At 34.0% G+C, this 18,760-nt stretch overlaps 1 protein-coding gene and 1 long non-coding RNA gene across 4 annotated transcripts; both read left to right on the forward strand.

The window, feature by feature from the left end:
• The first annotated feature begins 906 nt into the window (after positions 1-906).
• On the forward strand, positions 907-18,515 carry EEF1E1 (eukaryotic translation elongation factor 1 epsilon 1). Of its 3 annotated transcripts, none has more exons than XM_006909281.3 (4): positions 913-1,069; positions 3,939-4,139; positions 9,481-9,576; positions 17,549-18,515. In XM_006909281.3, the coding sequence occupies exons 1-4, from the start codon at positions 977-979 to the stop codon at positions 17,687-17,689; spliced, it is 531 nt and encodes a 176-aa protein (XP_006909343.1). In that variant the 5' UTR covers positions 913-976; the 3' UTR covers positions 17,690-18,515. The 3 variants fall into 3 exon arrangements, with proteins under 3 accessions (XP_015442772.1, XP_006909343.1, XP_006909342.1); XM_006909280.3 differs by lacking the exon at positions 17,549-18,515 and adding an exon at positions 14,238-15,532; XM_015587286.2 differs by lacking the exons at positions 3,939-4,139; positions 17,549-18,515 and adding an exon at positions 14,238-15,532 and having other exon boundaries at positions 907-1,069.
• Positions 9,585-14,163, forward strand: LOC112477636. Its single transcript, XR_003045531.1, has 2 exons — positions 9,585-13,612; positions 13,712-14,163. It is a non-coding gene; the product is annotated as an uncharacterized LOC112477636 (long non-coding RNA).
• Positions 18,516-18,760: the final 245 nt, after the last annotated feature.

Consider the following 18,760-nt stretch of genomic DNA (forward strand, 5'->3'; position numbering starts at 1 on the left):
ATTCTGGGGTAGGAAAAGTGTCATAGTGGCCTCATTCCCCACTAAATTTCAATATTTCTGATTTAGTGATGAACTACTTGTATTTCTTTTCCATTTCTCTCAGATCAATACATATTTCGTTTATTTATTCTTCAATGTGGAAATTTTTTTTTCAGAAATCTTTTGAAAATAGTCGAGGCTTCAATATATACTAACCATTTTTTACTTTGAAGATGTAAGAATACAGCAACTTAGGAGGAAATCATTATGTGCATTGCTTACATACATATCAACAGCTATATAAATCATATCAGTACTTTTATCTTTTCCGTTGCTAATGAAGATTCTTAAAACTATTAATGGCTGATTTCCTTGGGCTATGAGAATTGCTTGATACTAACAAACATACCCAGTGCTCTATATAAATAATCTTTAAATTTTATTCTATTGCTACTATTGAGCTGTAGATTTACCGAAGAAAAATTAGTCTTTCCAATTCACCATTACAACAGTTAAAATCCCCATGAATAACGCTATATGTTGGAAACTCAGATTTTTAACTCTTTACTATTCAATTCGATCGTTCAAACTCACAGAGTCCGGAGGCAAACTAAGGTAAATTTCGGTTCCAATTATGTATGAAAAGTCTCAGCATGTCAAATTAGTTGACCAGTTAACTCTGGCAGCCAGACCAATAGCCTGCGGTTTAGAAGTTGGCATATTCAGTCTACTGCAGCAACCAAAGCCTGGTCCTCCCAGTGTGTCCTCAAGAACTCTTAAGACCTCGGACCGCTGAGGTTTGCCATCGCCTCTCCATCTGCCTCACACCACGCCCCTTCCCTTCCCTTGGCCCCGCCTTCTGCACGCATGCGCGTATTCCACGCCCCCCGCTCTGTTCAGCCAACAGCCGGAGACGTTTGTGGGGACTTCCCTCTCCGCCAATGCAGGAGGTCCTTGCTGTCTGGGTTCCGCCCCTGCCGGGAGCTCAGGCCGGAAGATGGCGGCGGCGGCGACTACGGAGTTGATGTTGCTGGAGAAGTCTCTGGGACTGAGCAAAGGGAACAAATACAGCGCTCAGGGCGAGCGCCAGGTGAGAAGTGGAGGAGGCGCGGTGGGGAAGAGGTGAACTGGAGCGGGGCCTGCTGAGCCCAGTTAGGACGAGCTGGCAGGCAAAGGCAGACGGAGTGAGGCTGCTACCCCTCTCCTCCCCACGTGTCTGCGCCGCCCGGCGGGCAGGCGCCTCTGGGACTCTTCCTGCAGCCCTAGCTCGCGGAAAGGGGAAGGGAAACCTGCTCCGATAGGGCTCGGCCTGAACTTTTCCTTCTGGTAAATTGTCATCATCCTTTTCTGGGAAAGCGAGGAGGGTCTTCAAAGGGCCTATAGATCGACCGAACTGGAGGTCCTGCATTTGCATTCAGTGACAGCATTTACTATAACAGTACCATTCATTCAGTATTACGCAACTACTCCAGGGCTAGCAGGGTGCCAAGTAGTACTGTGCTGGGCCTGGGGAATTCAACGGTGATAGTTACGGCTGACAAGCTCCCTCTCCTCAGGAAGCTTGCTTTTTTTTTAGCTGGGTGAATAAACATTGCAGCTAATTTCATTATAATACTAAAACGTGGTACATTGAAATGTAGAAGATACAGCGTACATTAGAGGTTTTGGTCCAGTCTCAAACACTCAGGGCAGGCTTTTCTAAGGCCTTATGATATCAACTCATTGTGCAACAGCAGAGAATGAGGGGGCAAAGTTAAGCTATGAGATTGACTGGTGAGGTATAAGGACCCAGGTTTCTCAGGGCACTGAAGGGCATTAGATCGTTGTTTGCGGTAGAAGAAATATATTAGAGGAGGGAAATGATTGTAGGAAGATAATTTTGGATCTACAGTCATGTGTTGCTTAATGATGGGGCTGCCTTCAGAGAAGTGCGTGATTCAGCGATTTGGTCCTTGTGAGAACATTATAGAGTGGCATTTACACAAACCTAGATGGCATAGCCTACTACATACCTAGGCTACACAGTTTGGCCTATTGCTCCTTGGCTACAAACCTGTACAGCATGTTACTGTACTGAATACTGTAGGCAGTTGTAACACAATGGTATTCGTCTTTCTAAACATAGAAACAGTACAGTAAAAATATGGTATAAAACAAAAAATGGTAGACTTGTATAGGGCACTTACACAAATGGAGCTTGCAGGACTGGAAGTTGCTCTGGGTGAGTCAGTGAGTGAGTGGTGAGTGACTGCGAAGGCCTAGGATATTACTGTATACTGCTGTAGACTATAAACACTGTACACTTAGGCTACATTAAATTTATTTAAAAATTTTTTCTTCAATAATAGACTTTAGCTTACTGTGACTTTTTTTCTTTATAAACTAAATTTTTAAAAACTTTGACTTTTATAATACTTAGCTTAAAACACAAACACATTGTACAGCTATACAAAAATATTTTTTCTTTATTATTCTATAAGATTTTTTCTGTTTTTAAAAGTGGTGGGTTTTTTTTTTAGTTTTGTTTACTTTTTAAACTTTTTTTGTTAAAAACTAAGATGCAAACACACACATTAACCTAGGCCTACACGGGGTGACGAGGTGAGGATTATCAGTATATCTTCTCCCTACACATCTGTCCCACTGGAAAGTTTTTAGGGGCAATAACATGTATTGAGCTGTCATCTCCTATGATAATGATGCTTACTTGTGGAATATTTTATGAAAGACCTTGCCTGAGGCTCTTCTTGAGGTGACATTCTTTTCAGAAATTTGTCCATGGTTGTTTGCTTAGTTTGTTTCTATTTTTCATAATAGATTTGCTTGTAAGCAGATAATGCACCATAACATTCCTCTCTATTAATGACAGCTATGATGTCACTGGGTGATAAGAATTAGTTACTTCCTTTCACTTTAAGGAGAACCTTTGACTCTAGCCATAAAATGTTAATCGCCCCATGCAGTTCAGAGTCCTGTTGACCTAGATGTGAATATGAAAATGCCCTGGAAAGTGTAAATCACTAGAAAGTATAAGATACCATTTCATGGCTGAAAAGAGCAGCAGTCTTCCCAAGAATGTATTTTTTTTTGTTTTGCATAGGTAATTTAGATTGTATACTTTTATTTATAATGGTTAGTCTCCCCATTGGATACTTTCCATTTTCTTTTAAATTTTTCATAGTGCTTCACTTAGTTGTGCATCAAGAACATTTAAATTAATCAGCAATTTCTTATGATCTAACCCTTTGTATTGTCATTACCATAGGAGAAACATAAAAAGTAGGATTATTTTTCAGATGATTACACAAAGCCCAGACTTTAATATCAGTCGCCCCAGTTACATTGTGAATTTTTTTTTAAATATAAAATACTAGCTAACATTTATAGTGACCTCACTCTAAATGGCTGCAAAATTGATGAATATGTAATCCATGGCAACCAAGTCACCATCACAATCCACAGCTAGTTAATGAGACAGCTAATTATATTAAATCACATATCACTAAAACCAGCCTAGGTCCCATTTGGTGGTTCTAACTATATCAGATGAACTCAGTGTACTATATCTTTCTCATTTTTGTTATTATAGAAGTCAGGTTTATTTAAGCATGTTCACCTTGCTAAAATAGGGTATGGGTAAATTTGATTGAAATTAATGCAGTATTAGGATTTTCATTTCCTCTTTTTGTAGATGCACAGTTATCAATTATATAGAAACATTATACTGATTTTTGCAATGTTACCAGTTTCAGCATCAAGCATCTGTTAGCAAATGTAAATTATATAACTGCTATTTTCCTGATTTTCATTTACATAATTTAGTATGTAACCTAGTATCTTAGAGTAAAATCTTAGAGATTTGAAAAAACATTGAGGGATTTAGCTATTACTTAGAACTTACAGTTGTGATAGTATTTGTTTTTAAAATTTACCTGAAGAACTTTTGTTTTCATTTTAAGATTCCAGTTCTTCAAACAAACAATGGTCCAAGTCTAACAGGATTGACTACTATAGCAGCTCATCTAGTCAAGCAAGCTAACAAAGAATATTTGCTTGGGAGCACTGCAGAAGAAAAAGCAATAGTTCAACAATGGTTAGAATACAGAGTAACACGAGTAGATGGATACTCCGATAAAGATGATATCCGCATCCTATTGAAGGTATCGTGACTTCACTTCATAGGCTAAATGCATGGACTGTTAATAGCAGAAATCTGTTTCCCCTGAGATTCAGTAGCTGAAGCTATTAGCCTTCTTGTTTCCTTCTGCCTCAGGGTAGTTTGTACTTGTTATTACCTTTGCCTGGAAGAGATTCTGCCAGCCCTCTCCCTTGAGATCTCAGCTCAGATACCCCTTCCCCAGAAATGTCTTGGACTACCTCTCTCTCAAACAGATGTGGTTCCTTGTTCTATATGCTTTTCCTTCATAGTACAATACCCTGTGCTTTTCCTTTTTAACACTCTTCATAGTCAATAACTATAGCTTTGTATGAGAGTACAATCCTGTGCTTTTCCTTTTTAACACTCTTCATAGTCAATAACTATAGCTTTGTATGATTTTTATTATGTGGCAACTTAATATTTATTTTCCCACTCAGCAATCCTGATTCTCTAAGCAATAAATTACTTTCTCAAAGGCAAAGGGGGAATCAGAATTTTCAGGGACTGTAGTTTGAAAAAAAAAAACTGTCAGATTGATCTGAGAAAGCCCACAATTCCCTCCCTTGAGACTTAATGCTTTAGAATATATATTTTCTTTCCAGAGAAGTCAAATTAGAATAAAAGAATCTATCGCTATAAAATATACTTCATATGGCTTCAGAGTCACATTGCAACTGAAATTATTTTTGTTAATAATTTTTTTAAAATAATGCAATTTTTAAAAAATTTTTTTAAAGCTTTAAATTTGAAGGAACCTTAGAGATCAGTCAACCACATATCATTGCTGGTACCTCATCTGTTTCCTAATTTTATTCTCATTATCGTATAAATTGATAATATAAGTTGTACAAGAAAATCTTATAGTACTGAAAGATTTTCATTTACCTCTCTGGGGAACATGATTGAAACTATATTCTTGATATATACCATCAAGAGAACTGGTGGAAAATAAATTTCAGACCTTGGTCCTTTATGGTCTGTCATGCTAACTATGCATTCTTAATATCAATACTGACTCTTCCCTCTGCCCCCTGCCATGTTCAGCAGCATTTCCAGAGGGAAGCAAACATGTCTTCCCTCTAAGTGAATGTGGGATTTCAAACAAATAAAAAATGAACGTAACTATCTCTCTTACAGTTTTCCAAAAGAAAGGATACTAATAAAGTACTTAATTCTGCAAGATAGGAATAGGATTTCATTAAATTGGGTTTATAAGTTCAAAGTTGTATTCATAGATTTGGTATTAGGCACATGAAATTCTCAAAACATTGTATCTGGGATATGTAAATATTATTATCTGAAATTTTGATTGGGACAGCCTGACTGGAACTATTATTATTTTTGAATGTATGAGGAACTGGGTGATACGGGTTGTGGTCCTTGCTCTGTCACAGTTTGCTCATCTGTACCTAAAATGATATGTCAGATATAGGAGCTAGTGATAACAGTGACCCATTAGACACAGCCCCTGCCTTTACAGAACTCGTACCAGTGGGAGAAGCAAATATATGGATAATGAACTGCAATGTGATTTTTGGCCATATGAGCACTGATGAGAAAGTTCTTTTCTATGCAACTTTGCTTTTGCTATTTTATGGTAGCGTATTTTAATCGTAAAGGCAACATATATTATAGAAATTTAGGAACTATAAGCAAGTAAATTTCAAACACTTCTAATCCCATCATCAAGAGAGAACACTTATGTTCAGTTATGAAATATTTATTGAACCCCTTTTGTGTTCTTTCCATGCTTTTTCTTTTCATATATACATGTGTGTTTTCTTTTTAAAATGTGCAGTTATTGGACACTAACTTATTTTGTTCACTGACAGTATGTTGTGAACAAATCCATAAATATTCACTTTTCATGTCCATAAATATTCACTTTTACTATCTTGATTAATCTGTTAGTATTCCATCATATGGTTGTACTAGAATTTAAATAGTCTATCCCCATGTATTTACTAGATTGTTGCTAAATATTTTAACCCATTCGCATTTGTTTCCTTAGGCTAAATTCCTGCAGGGGAAATTGCTAGGACAAAACTAGGTACATTTTTAAAGCTATGTTGCTCATTTGCCCTCCAGAAAAGTGTATTATTATAGTTTGGCAGTATATGAGAGCGGCCTCTTCACAAAACCCTTGCTAACGTGAATATTACCCTTTTCTTCTTTTACCACCCCAATTTCATTACCAAAACAAATGAACCAAAATTGATTTGTTTACTTTGTGTTTTCTTAAAAGTATTAATGCTGTGGCATTTGTTCCATAATGTTTATGACCATTTTCATTATTTTAAAAAATTTGCTTATACATATTCTTTGCCCATTTAAACTAGGCTGTTTATCTTTTTATTGTTTATTTTTAAAGCTCTTGCTATTAAGGTGTTATGAAAGGGTTTAATTCTTACTCTGTAAAGTTCCATTTCAGTGCTTAAACCATGAATCTAAGTTTAAATGGCATATAAGTAAGGTAATATGTACTTTTAAAAAGCAGGCCTTGCAAAACGCTAACATTTGTTGAATCTAGATGGAAGAGATACAGTTGTTTATTATACTGCTTTTCCAAATTATTAGATAGGAAGGAAAAAAATCAGGTGGAACTCTTTTTTTAAAGTTTGGCAATGACATCAAAAAGACTTGTAAAAAAAAAAAGGAAATGAATATCAGAAATTAGTATCACTAATCAGAAGAGTATTACCTAATCATAGCTTTTTATCTTCATTTATGAGACTGTAACCTTGAGTCTGTATAACTAAAACATAGATATAAATTCTGTTTTAAGAATATATACATTATACAAAACAGTTAAATTATTGTTTCAGATGCTATTTTAAAATGCTTCTTAAAACTAAATGAAAGTATATTTATTTTATTCTTATACTTTATCAAAGTCGTTTCATTTGAAGACATTTAAAGAGAAACCATCCACATTTAACAGATTACTATAAAATTTAAATGGTAGCTCCTCATATATTTTACCCTCTCTACCCAAATTTTATTTTGATTCTTCTGAATTTGTCTCATTTATGCCCACATTCATTTATGCTCTCATCTATACCACCCCTAGCAGTCTATATTCATATGCCATTTTGAAAATTAACTGTCTTTAAATGAAAATGTGGGCAAATTAAAAGAGATTGAATTCAGTTCAACAAACATTTACTAATTACTAAATCACTGTGTGCCAAACACTTGGGATGTGATTTGAGAAAACAAATGCTCTCGCTACAGTTTAAAGAATTTTTCCAGAATAAATGCTATTGATTACTGGGCAGTGTTTTATAACTCATCTTTAGAGGACCCTGTGAGAAATCTGATAATACTTCATATAACCTATTGATAAACCTTTCTTAAAGGTATATGAATCTTTTGTCTTATTTAATTTAAATGTAATTTAACGTAAATTCCTGTGCTGTTAAATTATATGTTAATTTTGAGAGGGACCAAAAGTATTCATGTAATATTTTTTTATCTAGGTTTTTTTTCTCTTCTCAGGAAACTAATTGATTTATTCATTCTGATCTGTCAGAAAATACTTCCAATTTAGATTAGGACGTTTTAATATTTTTGTGTCATTTTTTAACTTGTACTTTAAATATTTCTTCAAAAGTGCCTATTGGCCATTTAAAGAGGTCATTGCTTATTAGTATTTTTTTGGTAATGATTTTAAATGAATTATTTTTGTATAGTCTTAACCTTTTAAAATTGGTAGTAACAGACTGGAGAACAAATGACAGTAAGCTTACTATAGCTTTAAACAGTGTTTAGAACTGGAGTCTTTGTAAGGTATGGAGAAAACTAGATAGCCAATTGCAAAAGAATGAAGCTGGACCTTTATCTTATACAATATATAAAAATTAATTCAAAATGAATCAAAATCTGAAACATAAGACCTAAAACTGTAAAACTCTTAGAAGAAAACATAGGGGAAAATATTGCATCATTTGTTTTGACAATGATTTCTTAGATATGATACTAAAAGCACAGGCATCAAAATTGGACTGTGTCAAAATTTAAAACTTCTGTTATTAACAGAATGAAGAGGCAACCCATAGAATGGGAGAAAATATTTGCAAATCATATATATGATAAAGGGTTAATCTCCAGAATATATAAAGAACTACAGCTCAACAACAAAAAAAACCTAAGAACTCAATTTAAAAAATGAACAAAGGACTTGAGTAGACATTTTCCTAGAGAAGATACACAAAGCTCACAAGCATATGAAAAGATGTTCAACATTACTAATGTAAATCAAAACTATCAAAGAAACAGAAAATAAATGTTGACAAGGGTATACAGAAATGAGAAACCTTGTACACTTTTGGTAAAATTGTATAGCTGCTATGACAAACAATATGGTGATTTAAATAGAATTACCAAAAGGTCCACTAATTCCACTTACAGATACATACCCAGAGAATTCAGACAGTTTCTCAAACAGATACTGTACACTCATGTTCATAGCGATATTATTCACAATAGCTGAGAGGTGAAAACAACTCAAGTGTCCATGGACAGATGAATGAATAAACAAAATGTGGTGTGTATATATATATATATACACACAATGGAATAGCCTTAAAAAGGAAGGCAATTCTGAAGCATGCTACAACATGGATGAACCTTAGGGATACTATGCAAAGTGAAATAAGCTAGTTTCAAAAAGACAAATACTCTATGATCCATCCCACTTATATGTAGTATAAAGTAGTTAAATTCCTAGAAATAGCAGAATGGTAGTTGCCAGGACCTGGGGTAGGGGAAATGGGGAGTTGTTTAATAGGTATAGAGTTTTAGTTTTGCAAGATGAAAAATTTCTGAAGATTGTTTGCACAAGACTATGAATACCCTTAATACTTACTGGTTAAGATAGTAAATTTTATGTTACATATATTCTGTTGCAATTAAAAATGTTTATACATATATAAAAAATGCAACAAACCAATAAATTATAATTCTCTTAAGAAATAGAAATTGTTGAGATTTTTATATTTTAATGGAAAAAAGTAAATCTAACATGGTTTGATTTACAAAATGTTCCCCCACAAATAAAAATTAGAAATCCAAACTGATCACTTGAAATATCATTTTTAATGTTTCCTTATTTCTTTAAAATAAAATAAGACTAATAATGTTTACCCTATTTTTTTAAAAGAGGTGATTGGTATGGTTTGTGATTTTGAATGAATCTGAATTTATTAGTATCAAAGATTAAATTTATTAAATGTCAATCCTCTGATTTCTAATAGACTTCTAAATGTTTAAGGTCAAATGATAATGGTAATTAACTTTATTGTTACTGTTTTTAAATTAATATTTCATTTATTTTTTTATAGGATCTTAATTCATATCTTGAAGATAAAGTCTACCTTACAGGATATAACTTTACCTTAGCAGATATCCTGTTATACTATGGACTTCATCGCTTTATAGTGAGTATTTGAATAGTTATTGGCGTCTTTTCTAATGTTTAGATGATTTTTTTGTCTTGAATTTAAATCAAATTTCAGTTTTCAATTTATCAAATAAAAATGAAAGGAATAATTTTGATATAAGGTACCTTATGTAAATATTCCTTTTATGTATCCGTCAAACATAGTAGCTTCTTGTTCCTCAACTTGCTTGATTCCTATTCTTGTTTCTGCTCTATGCAGCTACTTCTCTGATCACCCTTTAGACCTGATCGTCATCATCACCTGGACCCTGTGGTCACCATTTGGCTCCATCTTTACATCTTAATTCTAGTACCCCATCTTCTGTGTGACATCTTATCCTTAGCTCTTAAGCTCTTACTTCCTAATGCCATTATTACTGAAGTAACTATTCCTTCCCTTTTTCCTAACTTACTACTTTCTTCCCATTAAATCTAGATCCCCTTTTGTATAACTTCAACTATATCCTCTTATTATGGCATCTTCAGCTTCTTTCTTCAACTGTACATTCAGCTCACTTTCCCTATAAATCTCCAACTTTTATTCCAAATAAATGCCTTCAGTCCTATATCCAAGCTTAATGCTGTTGGAGAAATTAAAAAACTACTGGTTGTTACCACTATTCCAATTTCAGCCGAGCTTTCATACTGATCTGCTCTTTCATCCCTTCCAGGCATAATTCTAGACTGTTAGCATTTTCTTCAAGTACTACCCTTTTACCTTCCCATTTATCTTCAGTCCTTATCACAGAACCTTCTTCCCTTATTCCACCAGAAAATGGAGGCTGTAGTTTAAATACCCTCATCTTTCAGCCCTGCCTACTGGCACATCTTCATCCATCTTGTCTCCTGCTCTGACTTCAGAAAGAATCATCTTGCTTTTTTCCGAGGCTAATCCATTCATCTGGCCTCTTTTCCCCTCCTCCCCTGCCCACATCCTGCCCCCTTTCTGGATCTTGTCCCAAATTTTATATCCTTTCTCATATCTTCGATTTTTCCCTCTCTGGTCAATCTCTTTAAATTGTTTCCCATCTTAAGTTTATTTACGAACAATTGTAAGCACTCACTATGTTCTGTTGACACTATTCTGTGTACATTATAAATGTTAACTCATTTAATCTTTGTAACAGCCCTGTGAGAAGGGTACTGTTATCCTTATTTTATAGATGAAGTAGCAGGCACTGAGAGGTCAGATGTCTCCTTTGAGATCACGCAAGTCAGTGGCAAAACCAGGTCTGGAAACCAGGCAGTTTGGGTTAGAGTTTGTACTTTTTTATGTGTCTTTCTGCCTGAAACCTCCCAAAACCCATCTTCTCCCTGCAGAAAAAAAAGAACTCACATTTTTCTACATTCTTCACCTCATGCATTCAGTCAGTCAGAACGTTTCCACCTGTGTATGCCTCTTTCATGTGTCTCTTTTTATGATCCTGGGTGACATTGCCTAATTCCAGAATTCGTTTTCTTTTGTCTGGGCTATTAAAATGGCTTCCTGCCATCAGTCTCATCTCTTACAGTTGATTGCCACTGAGGCAGTTTTTCTCATGAATGTGCCTTTTCCCCCCCCTCAAAATAATTAAGTAGTTCCTCGCTCTCTAAGTTGGAAGATCCTTCTTCATGTGACCCCGCCTCCTTTTTGAGCCGCATCATCATCACTCTCCCCACATGCCTCTCAGCCATAGCATACTCCTGGAGTCTCTTCAAACTTTTCTCTTTCGACTCAGTGTCCTTGCACTGCTCTTCTCTTTTGCTCGTTGGCCCGGCCCTTATCTTGCTCCCAAATTCATTTCTATTTCATCAAATATCCCTCAGTTCCAGCACTAATTTTCTGGTGAGGCCCTCTAAAGCTCCTAAAGCATATTCAAGTGTTCTTTACTCCATTTCTTTTTATACCTCACAGACCACCTGAGTTCTGGCTTGTTTTATTTTGCTTGGAAAATTTCTCTATCATTTAAATTTATAAACTATTTGAGTCAGAGATTGTAACAATTCATATTTGTAATCCTATTGTCTGACATAATTCCTGGCACGTGAATATAGTCTGCCCTCCCCTCCCGAGACATCAAACAATATAATTCACATATTTCTTATGTTTTTCAAAGTTTTATATGTATTTTCTCATTGTATCTCCTAACTCGGAGGAGATAAGACTAGTGATACTGTCTTCTTATAGAGAAGGAAACTAATGCTTGGGAACATTGAGTACTTTATGCAGAGAGACAGAGCTGAGGTTTTGGAATGGCCAAGAAAAACTCAGTTTTCTGACTCAAGCGTCATACTGTGTGGGGAAGCCCTTCGTAAACGAAAATGCCATAATAATATGTATGCCATAGTATGATAATTGTTCTTTGTCCCCCACTCAAGCTATAATTTCTGGATTTGGATTTACTTCACTTATTAAGAATTATTTCTCTAAGATCTTTAAGCAATTGAGTTAAGTTCTATAACATCGTTATTGTAATGGCCTACTATGATCCTTAATTCAGCATAGTACTCTATTATTACAAGTTTACTTAATAAGAACTTACTGTATGTGTCCATTATACTATACTTGTGGAACCTAAAAGAAGTATAAAACTATTTTCAAGCAACTTTTGATTTCTTTGAAGAGATAAGACTTTTACATGAAAACAGTTAGTGAATAAGAAAAAATGGCATCTCATGCTAATTTCTGATCAGAATATTATGTGATCATTTAAAGAGGCATATAGAGAAAAGTAGAATGTAGAATCATGAAATTGTCAGAAAAAGATCTGCTAAATTTGAATGGCTTTGGCTGTCCAAGGGAATTTTTATTGTTTTGGACAACCTACGACAAGTTTGACTATAAATATTGCTTATAAGTACTACGACATGTGATTTATCATCCAAACAACATTTTTGTCAGTGAAGGAAGGGCTTTTAAGAATTTCACTGGTACAACAAGAAAAAAGTGGGGTGAATGTTCCCCATACTTAAAAGGAATTTTAATCAAAATAAGAAGATTTAGGAGAGGATCATGTCAATCTCTTCCTCTATATTTTCTATTTTAAGTTGCGTGTCTTTATAGTAAAAGTATAATCTTTGGCTATATACTTCAATATACTTAAATCTAAAGTAAGCATATTTGAATGTGAAAATGGTTTAAGTAGAGCTGACATACTTTGATCGCATCAGCCTCTTTTTATTCCATTCTAGATTCAAAATATTAGCTTTTTGAATGTAATATGGTGACATATCACAATTTACCTCATCTCAAAATGCAAAAAGCCTCCAAAGAGGATTTGCTACTAGGGTACTTTTCCCTCAGTGGCAGACCCTGGAGTCTTTCAACTTGGGGGAGTTCACAACTTGGTTTGAGTGAGACTATGCTGCTAAGAGCATGGCTACCTTATAGAAGGGAAAAATGATTTATATCTCAAAACAACAACACACTTGTTGACAATTTAAAAACATTTAAATGTGGCATTACTTAATTGTAAAGTTTAATGTTAGTGAAATGTGATCAAAGTTTAATGTTAGTGAAATGTGATCTCTAATCCTATGTGATGCCTGTCAGCAGGCTAATGAAGGCCTACCTATCAGGACCATCGCAAGTCTGGCTTCATTTAACATCAAGTTTTCATTAAGGTGTTTGGTTTTCAAGCAGGTTAAAAGAGTTTCATTCAATGCTGCATGTTAAAACTAGGGTTACACTGACATGATCTGTATCTATTTATAGTCCTTATTTTGGAATGTATATCCTTTTTATATGATATTATGATTTAGGATATTATGCTTATCTTTTTCAAAATATCAGTAAGTGGAATAATATATAACCACCCTATTAACCATCCTTTTGAGTATTCATAAAATGAGTTCATAACCAAAACATCTCTCCCACCCTGGTCCAAGTACAGGCAAAGTACATTGCATTGGAGGAATAAACACCTTATTAAGGAACAGGCCTCACAGAGTAAAATTCTGTACTGTGACAGAATTGTACTATGGTGTTAAATGGCATCCCTATTGAATTAGGTGTAAATATACCCAAATGAGAAAAAAGAAAAAAAGATTACTAGGTATTAAATTCGTGACAGTATACTATGGTGTTAAATGGCATCCCTATTGAATTAGGTGTAAATATACCCAAATGAGGAAAAAAAAAAAAAGATTACTAGGTATTAAATTCAGGCAGAGTAGATGTGAAGTTCAGATCAGCTACCTGCTCATATTCGTCAGTTACTCGTGCTTTGTTTGCTTTGTGGTATATTTATTTTTGCCTTTATTCCTTCATTTATTCGTTCACGTTATTAAATACTTAATAGGTAATCAGTGCAGTGTATAAAACAGCAGTCCGGGAACCTTCATGTCATCAAATAATCCCACTGTATTTTGTTTCAGCCTGAGCCCAATTTTAGTTGTGACCAAGTTACTCTGATTATAAGATCTGGTCTATCTTAATTCCCTTTGAGGACCATTATACTGTTCTTTCTTTGTTAAACTGCCAGTTAGTGTGGCTGTTTATTATCACACCAGTGACTCATTGCTTTCTTACAGTGATTTCACTAGTAGATAGCAGTCCCTATGAACAGACTGTTACTCAAGATTATTAAAATCCTTTGTAAAGTTATGTGCTGCCTGAGTTTAAGATCATTATCAACTGAAATCTGTTTGTTTTTGTTTTTTGGTTTTTTTTTTTTGAAGTTCAGAGCACCAATGGAGGTATGCCATTCTTTTAGAAAGAAAGAAAAAGTAAAAGAAAAAGCAGAGCAGTCCAGGACCACTAGCCATAAAGCATGTCCCAGAGGCAGCATGGTGCCAATTGGAAAGGTGGCAAACCATCATTTCACCCTTATCTGGAATGGGTCCCTTCAAGTGTTTCTCACATGTCTTCATGGAGAATTAGTCACTAAGAATATTATCTGTTTGGCTTTAAAGTTCAAACTAGTTATAGAGTGCCAATAGAAATAAAAAGGAATGATTAAGTAGAAAGAGCCAAGCATCACTGTTAGACACACTGGCATGTAGACCAATAAGAAGCAGGAAGTGGTAACTAGAACCATTGCATTATTTCCTGTTGTAAAAAAATAAAAGGGAAAAGAAAAACTAGTAAATAGAAAGGGATGATGAAAAACCAATGTGAGAAATAGTTGATGGGGCTCTTATCCAGAAAGTTCTAAAACAACTAAGTTTGGTGGGGAAAAAATCTGTTGTTTACAGTAAGTTCAGAAATAGAACATCAATGTCTACCAAAAATGTAGCAGAGGTAACAAGTCGAGATCAATCATAATTTTCTCAGACTCAAAGGGAAGCTCCAGACTTTAAACAAAAAGGTTAAGTGGTAACTTGATCATTTGGGAAAAGCTCTGTATTTGTAGCAAAGTTATCTGAGAAAATGAACAAATTACATTCTGTAAAATATAGATCATCTAGTTAAAAATTATTAGAATAAATTGGGAAGTGTTAATGAAGATTTAGGTCTTGGAATAAAAGTTATTTTGTACTGTGGGCCTGCCTGTTATAATCCTTAAACTAGAAACTAAATGTGAAAATGTTAAGTTAGAGAACATTTATTTTGCTGTGTGTTGTATTTTGTTATTATGTTGAATAATTATGTTGAATAATAGCCCTGGTAATGGCATATGCTGTCTCTCTGTGATAGCAAATGCTGTTGTGAAATGTAAATAGTAAACATACATTGCCCTTTTTGCCCTTTTTCAAAATCCGAGTGAGCAACTTGAACATATATCAAACAAGCTTTAGTACTTTATTGTTTGGAAATGCTTTCTTCTCAGGGCATTTTAATTCATTCTGAAAAATAATATCTCACAAAATGGCTGAGTAGAGACTTTTTTAAAAGAAAGAGTTCTAGAGAGACTAAATTGCAAGAAAGTGGTCAATTTGATCATGTATTTCAGGTACTAACATGAAATCAAGTTGGAGTAAAACCTGCTTTTCTATTTCCTTTAACTACCAGTAAAAAGATTTACTGAAATTGATTTTGAATTTTATCTATTTATTTAAGAGAACTCACCCTCATTTCCTGTCAGATTTGTAGCTATGTTTACCAGTGGTTGAGCTTTTAAAAAATCTTATTTTTTCCCCCGAAATCAGTGGTGAAGTTCACATGTGGTAAAGATTTAGAAAAAGAACCAAAAAGAGCTCTTTTATAAAATGTGTTTTGCGTTTTGAAATATAGACTGATATTTAATTTATTCCACAATGTTTTTTGAGTGCCTCCTATGTACAGCACACCAGACAGGAATAATGTAATTCTTTACATGTGAAACCATGAATTCTCTTTTAATAAAAAGTACTTTTTGCATAAAAAAGACATTCTTGACCAATTTTTTTGACACATTTGTTAATTTTGTATCTCTATGCCATGGACTAACTATATTGTAGGTGAAACAGTTATAGTAACATATATCTAATAACTAGACACAACTTTACATTACATCCTTTTAAACAAGATGAGTATATTTTTATAATATGCTATAGCAGCTTGTATGTGGGACTTAAGCCTGAAACTTAAATTTTTATATAATAGAAGCAGTGAGCCTCTCACTGCTAATAATTTTAAGTAAACTGGGCCAACAGGGATAAACATTTGAGACCACCAAAGATACTGTTAAAAGATCAGATATTGATAGAATAGTTTCCTAATGTCATAAAGGAAAAAAGGAACTCAGGATAACATATTAAATTTTCTTTTTAAATTGCCTCCTAGTAGAATGGAAGTATGAATTCACTTAAACATTTATTGAGAAAGTAGTGTCTACCTTTTCATTTTATTGTTAATGTTATTTTGTATTCTGTAATGTTGCATACTAAAGTGATTGGTCTTTCAGTTTTGTTCACAGTAACTTAGCAGAATATTTGGCTGTAGGCACAAGTATGTTTATGCTAAATTCTGAGCAGCCACAGGATATCCATCTCACTAAAAGTGCCTTCCAACAAGCAGATTGCTAATGTGTTTGAACTACAGGAAGGTGACTGAGATGTCTTTGTGTAAACATTTCTGTCAGTTTTATGGAGACTTTCAATATCCGGTAAATAAATGTTGAATTAACAACAGAAGAAAGAACTACACTACTCTTACATAGGTCATGGCTGTTAGTTACTGCACTGCTGGCTTTTTCTTTATCTGACAGCTCTTCATAATTCCAATCTAAGATTTGTCTTAGAGAAAAGTCTTTAAGTCATCTACTTTGGATTTTGAGCCCAGTAAAATGATTGGTACAACTATTTTTATTGCATCTTTTCTCTAACCAAATCTTTGGGCATACTTGTAGCCTGATAGTAAATTCTGTGAACTGGTTTATTCACTGAAGATAGAGTCTAGCTTTATTGCAAACAGAATTTAAGTCTGCTGTTTATCTGAGGCATTTACCACTGAAAATAGCCCTTTCTTCTTGTATTAAGCAATAATCACTTAAAATTAAATGGATCATTGTCTTCTTGAGTGAAGTTTTTCTGTAGAGTTTGATAGAAAGGAAGCAGTAGTCTGTCAGTCTATCTGTCTCTCTCTCTCTACACACACACACACACACACACACACACACACACACACACACACATTCATATATGAGTTTACATAGTATTCTTTTGTTAAATATGTTAGATGCCAATAAACCTTTCTTAAGTTTGCTGAAAAAAAAAAAACATGGAAGAACCGTATCTTAGTCTTTTGGAAGCTATTTTCTTCTTTTGTCCTATTTTCCTTTCTAATAAAGTAAAGAACTCTTTGGGCCTTCATTCTGGGTTAATGTAAAATTGGCATTTGTTGAAAACTTGAGATTTCCATAGAAAGCACATCTATGTTTTGAAGTGAACATAAAAGCATTAAATAAATGGATAGCTCTTCCAAGTGGCTGGATATTTTTACTCCTATCTAAATATATTGGCTTTGAGAACTGCTTTTTTCCCCCCATTTCTTTCTTCTACTCAGATGATATTAATAGTTGTGCTTATGTAATGTCTGTATTGTGTGTGTGTTTTTAATCTCTACTTAGGTTGACCTGACAGTTCAAGAAAAGGAGAAATATCTTAATGTATCGCGCTGGTTTTGTCACATTCAGCATTATCCTGGCATCAGGCAACATCTGTCTAGTGTTGTCTTCATCAAGAACAGACTATATACTAACTCCCACTAGAAGCTATCCATGCTGTACAGAAGAGAGATTTAAAATATTTTGAATGGAAAGTGTATTCTGGACCAGAGGACTAATGTAAATTGATATGCAGTCGTTCTTTATTTGCTGAAATTGATAGAATTTTTAAAGTATAAGCTTGTGTCTGAGTGTTTTGTTTGTTCTTTAGGTGAAATTTTGCAATTTTTAATGTAAAATTCAACCGCTGTGAAAACTTGAGTTAAGATCAAGTTATAAATTGTTTTTATAAGTGAAAATTATTTTAATAAAAGTTACAAATGATTGGCTTAATTTAAAAAAATAGTCCCTTTAGTGGTTGACCTATTTAGCTATTTATTCATCTCTCATTTTAAAGTTCATTTTCCCTTATGGATATTTACAGTAGTTTGTTTATTAAGATCTATAATAAATTGTGCAAAGGTTACAGAAAGGAAAGACAGATGGATTTGTTTTCAGATATTCATGTGAAGCAGTAAATGTGGTTGAAAAAAAATCTTTTTTGTTTCTTTCTTTCCTGTAGTCAGTATTCATTGAGGTGAAACTAACTACTTAAATGCCCTAGAGGGAACTAGAATAAGATATATTCCCTAGAGTTGATGGTTCTTTTGTTGTTGTTGGGTTTATTGGAATATGCAGTGGCTAAAATAAGATGGGAAATTCCTGCTATCCCACTGATTTTGGACTTAGTAACTACAGACTTTTTCTAAATTAAAAGCCAACTCTCATAGAAAGGCTACTATTGAAGTACTATAAAAAGAACAAAAAGACATTTTATTAACAGTTCTGTACAATATAACTCTTGCTGGCTGAATAAATAAGTAATCAATTATTAAGAGCTAAAGAATTTATATTTCCAAATAATAAGAAAAATAGAGTGTTCAAGCACTTTACTGGTTAATGTTATTTAATATTTCAGTACTGATGCTGAATCAAAGTAATTGTATGTGATTCAAAGGTCAAATGGAGACTTAGAAAATAGGTTGAGTGTTGTTTTATCACTTACTAGTTGTGTGACCTTAAGCAAATCAATTAACCATATTTTCTTAATCTGTAAAAATAAAATGTAAATTAGAG

This window comes from Pteropus alecto, unplaced genomic scaffold (genome assembly GCF_000325575.1).
Source record: "Pteropus alecto unplaced genomic scaffold, ASM32557v1 scaffold121, whole genome shotgun sequence".
Taxonomy (NCBI): domain Eukaryota; kingdom Metazoa; phylum Chordata; class Mammalia; order Chiroptera; family Pteropodidae; genus Pteropus; species Pteropus alecto.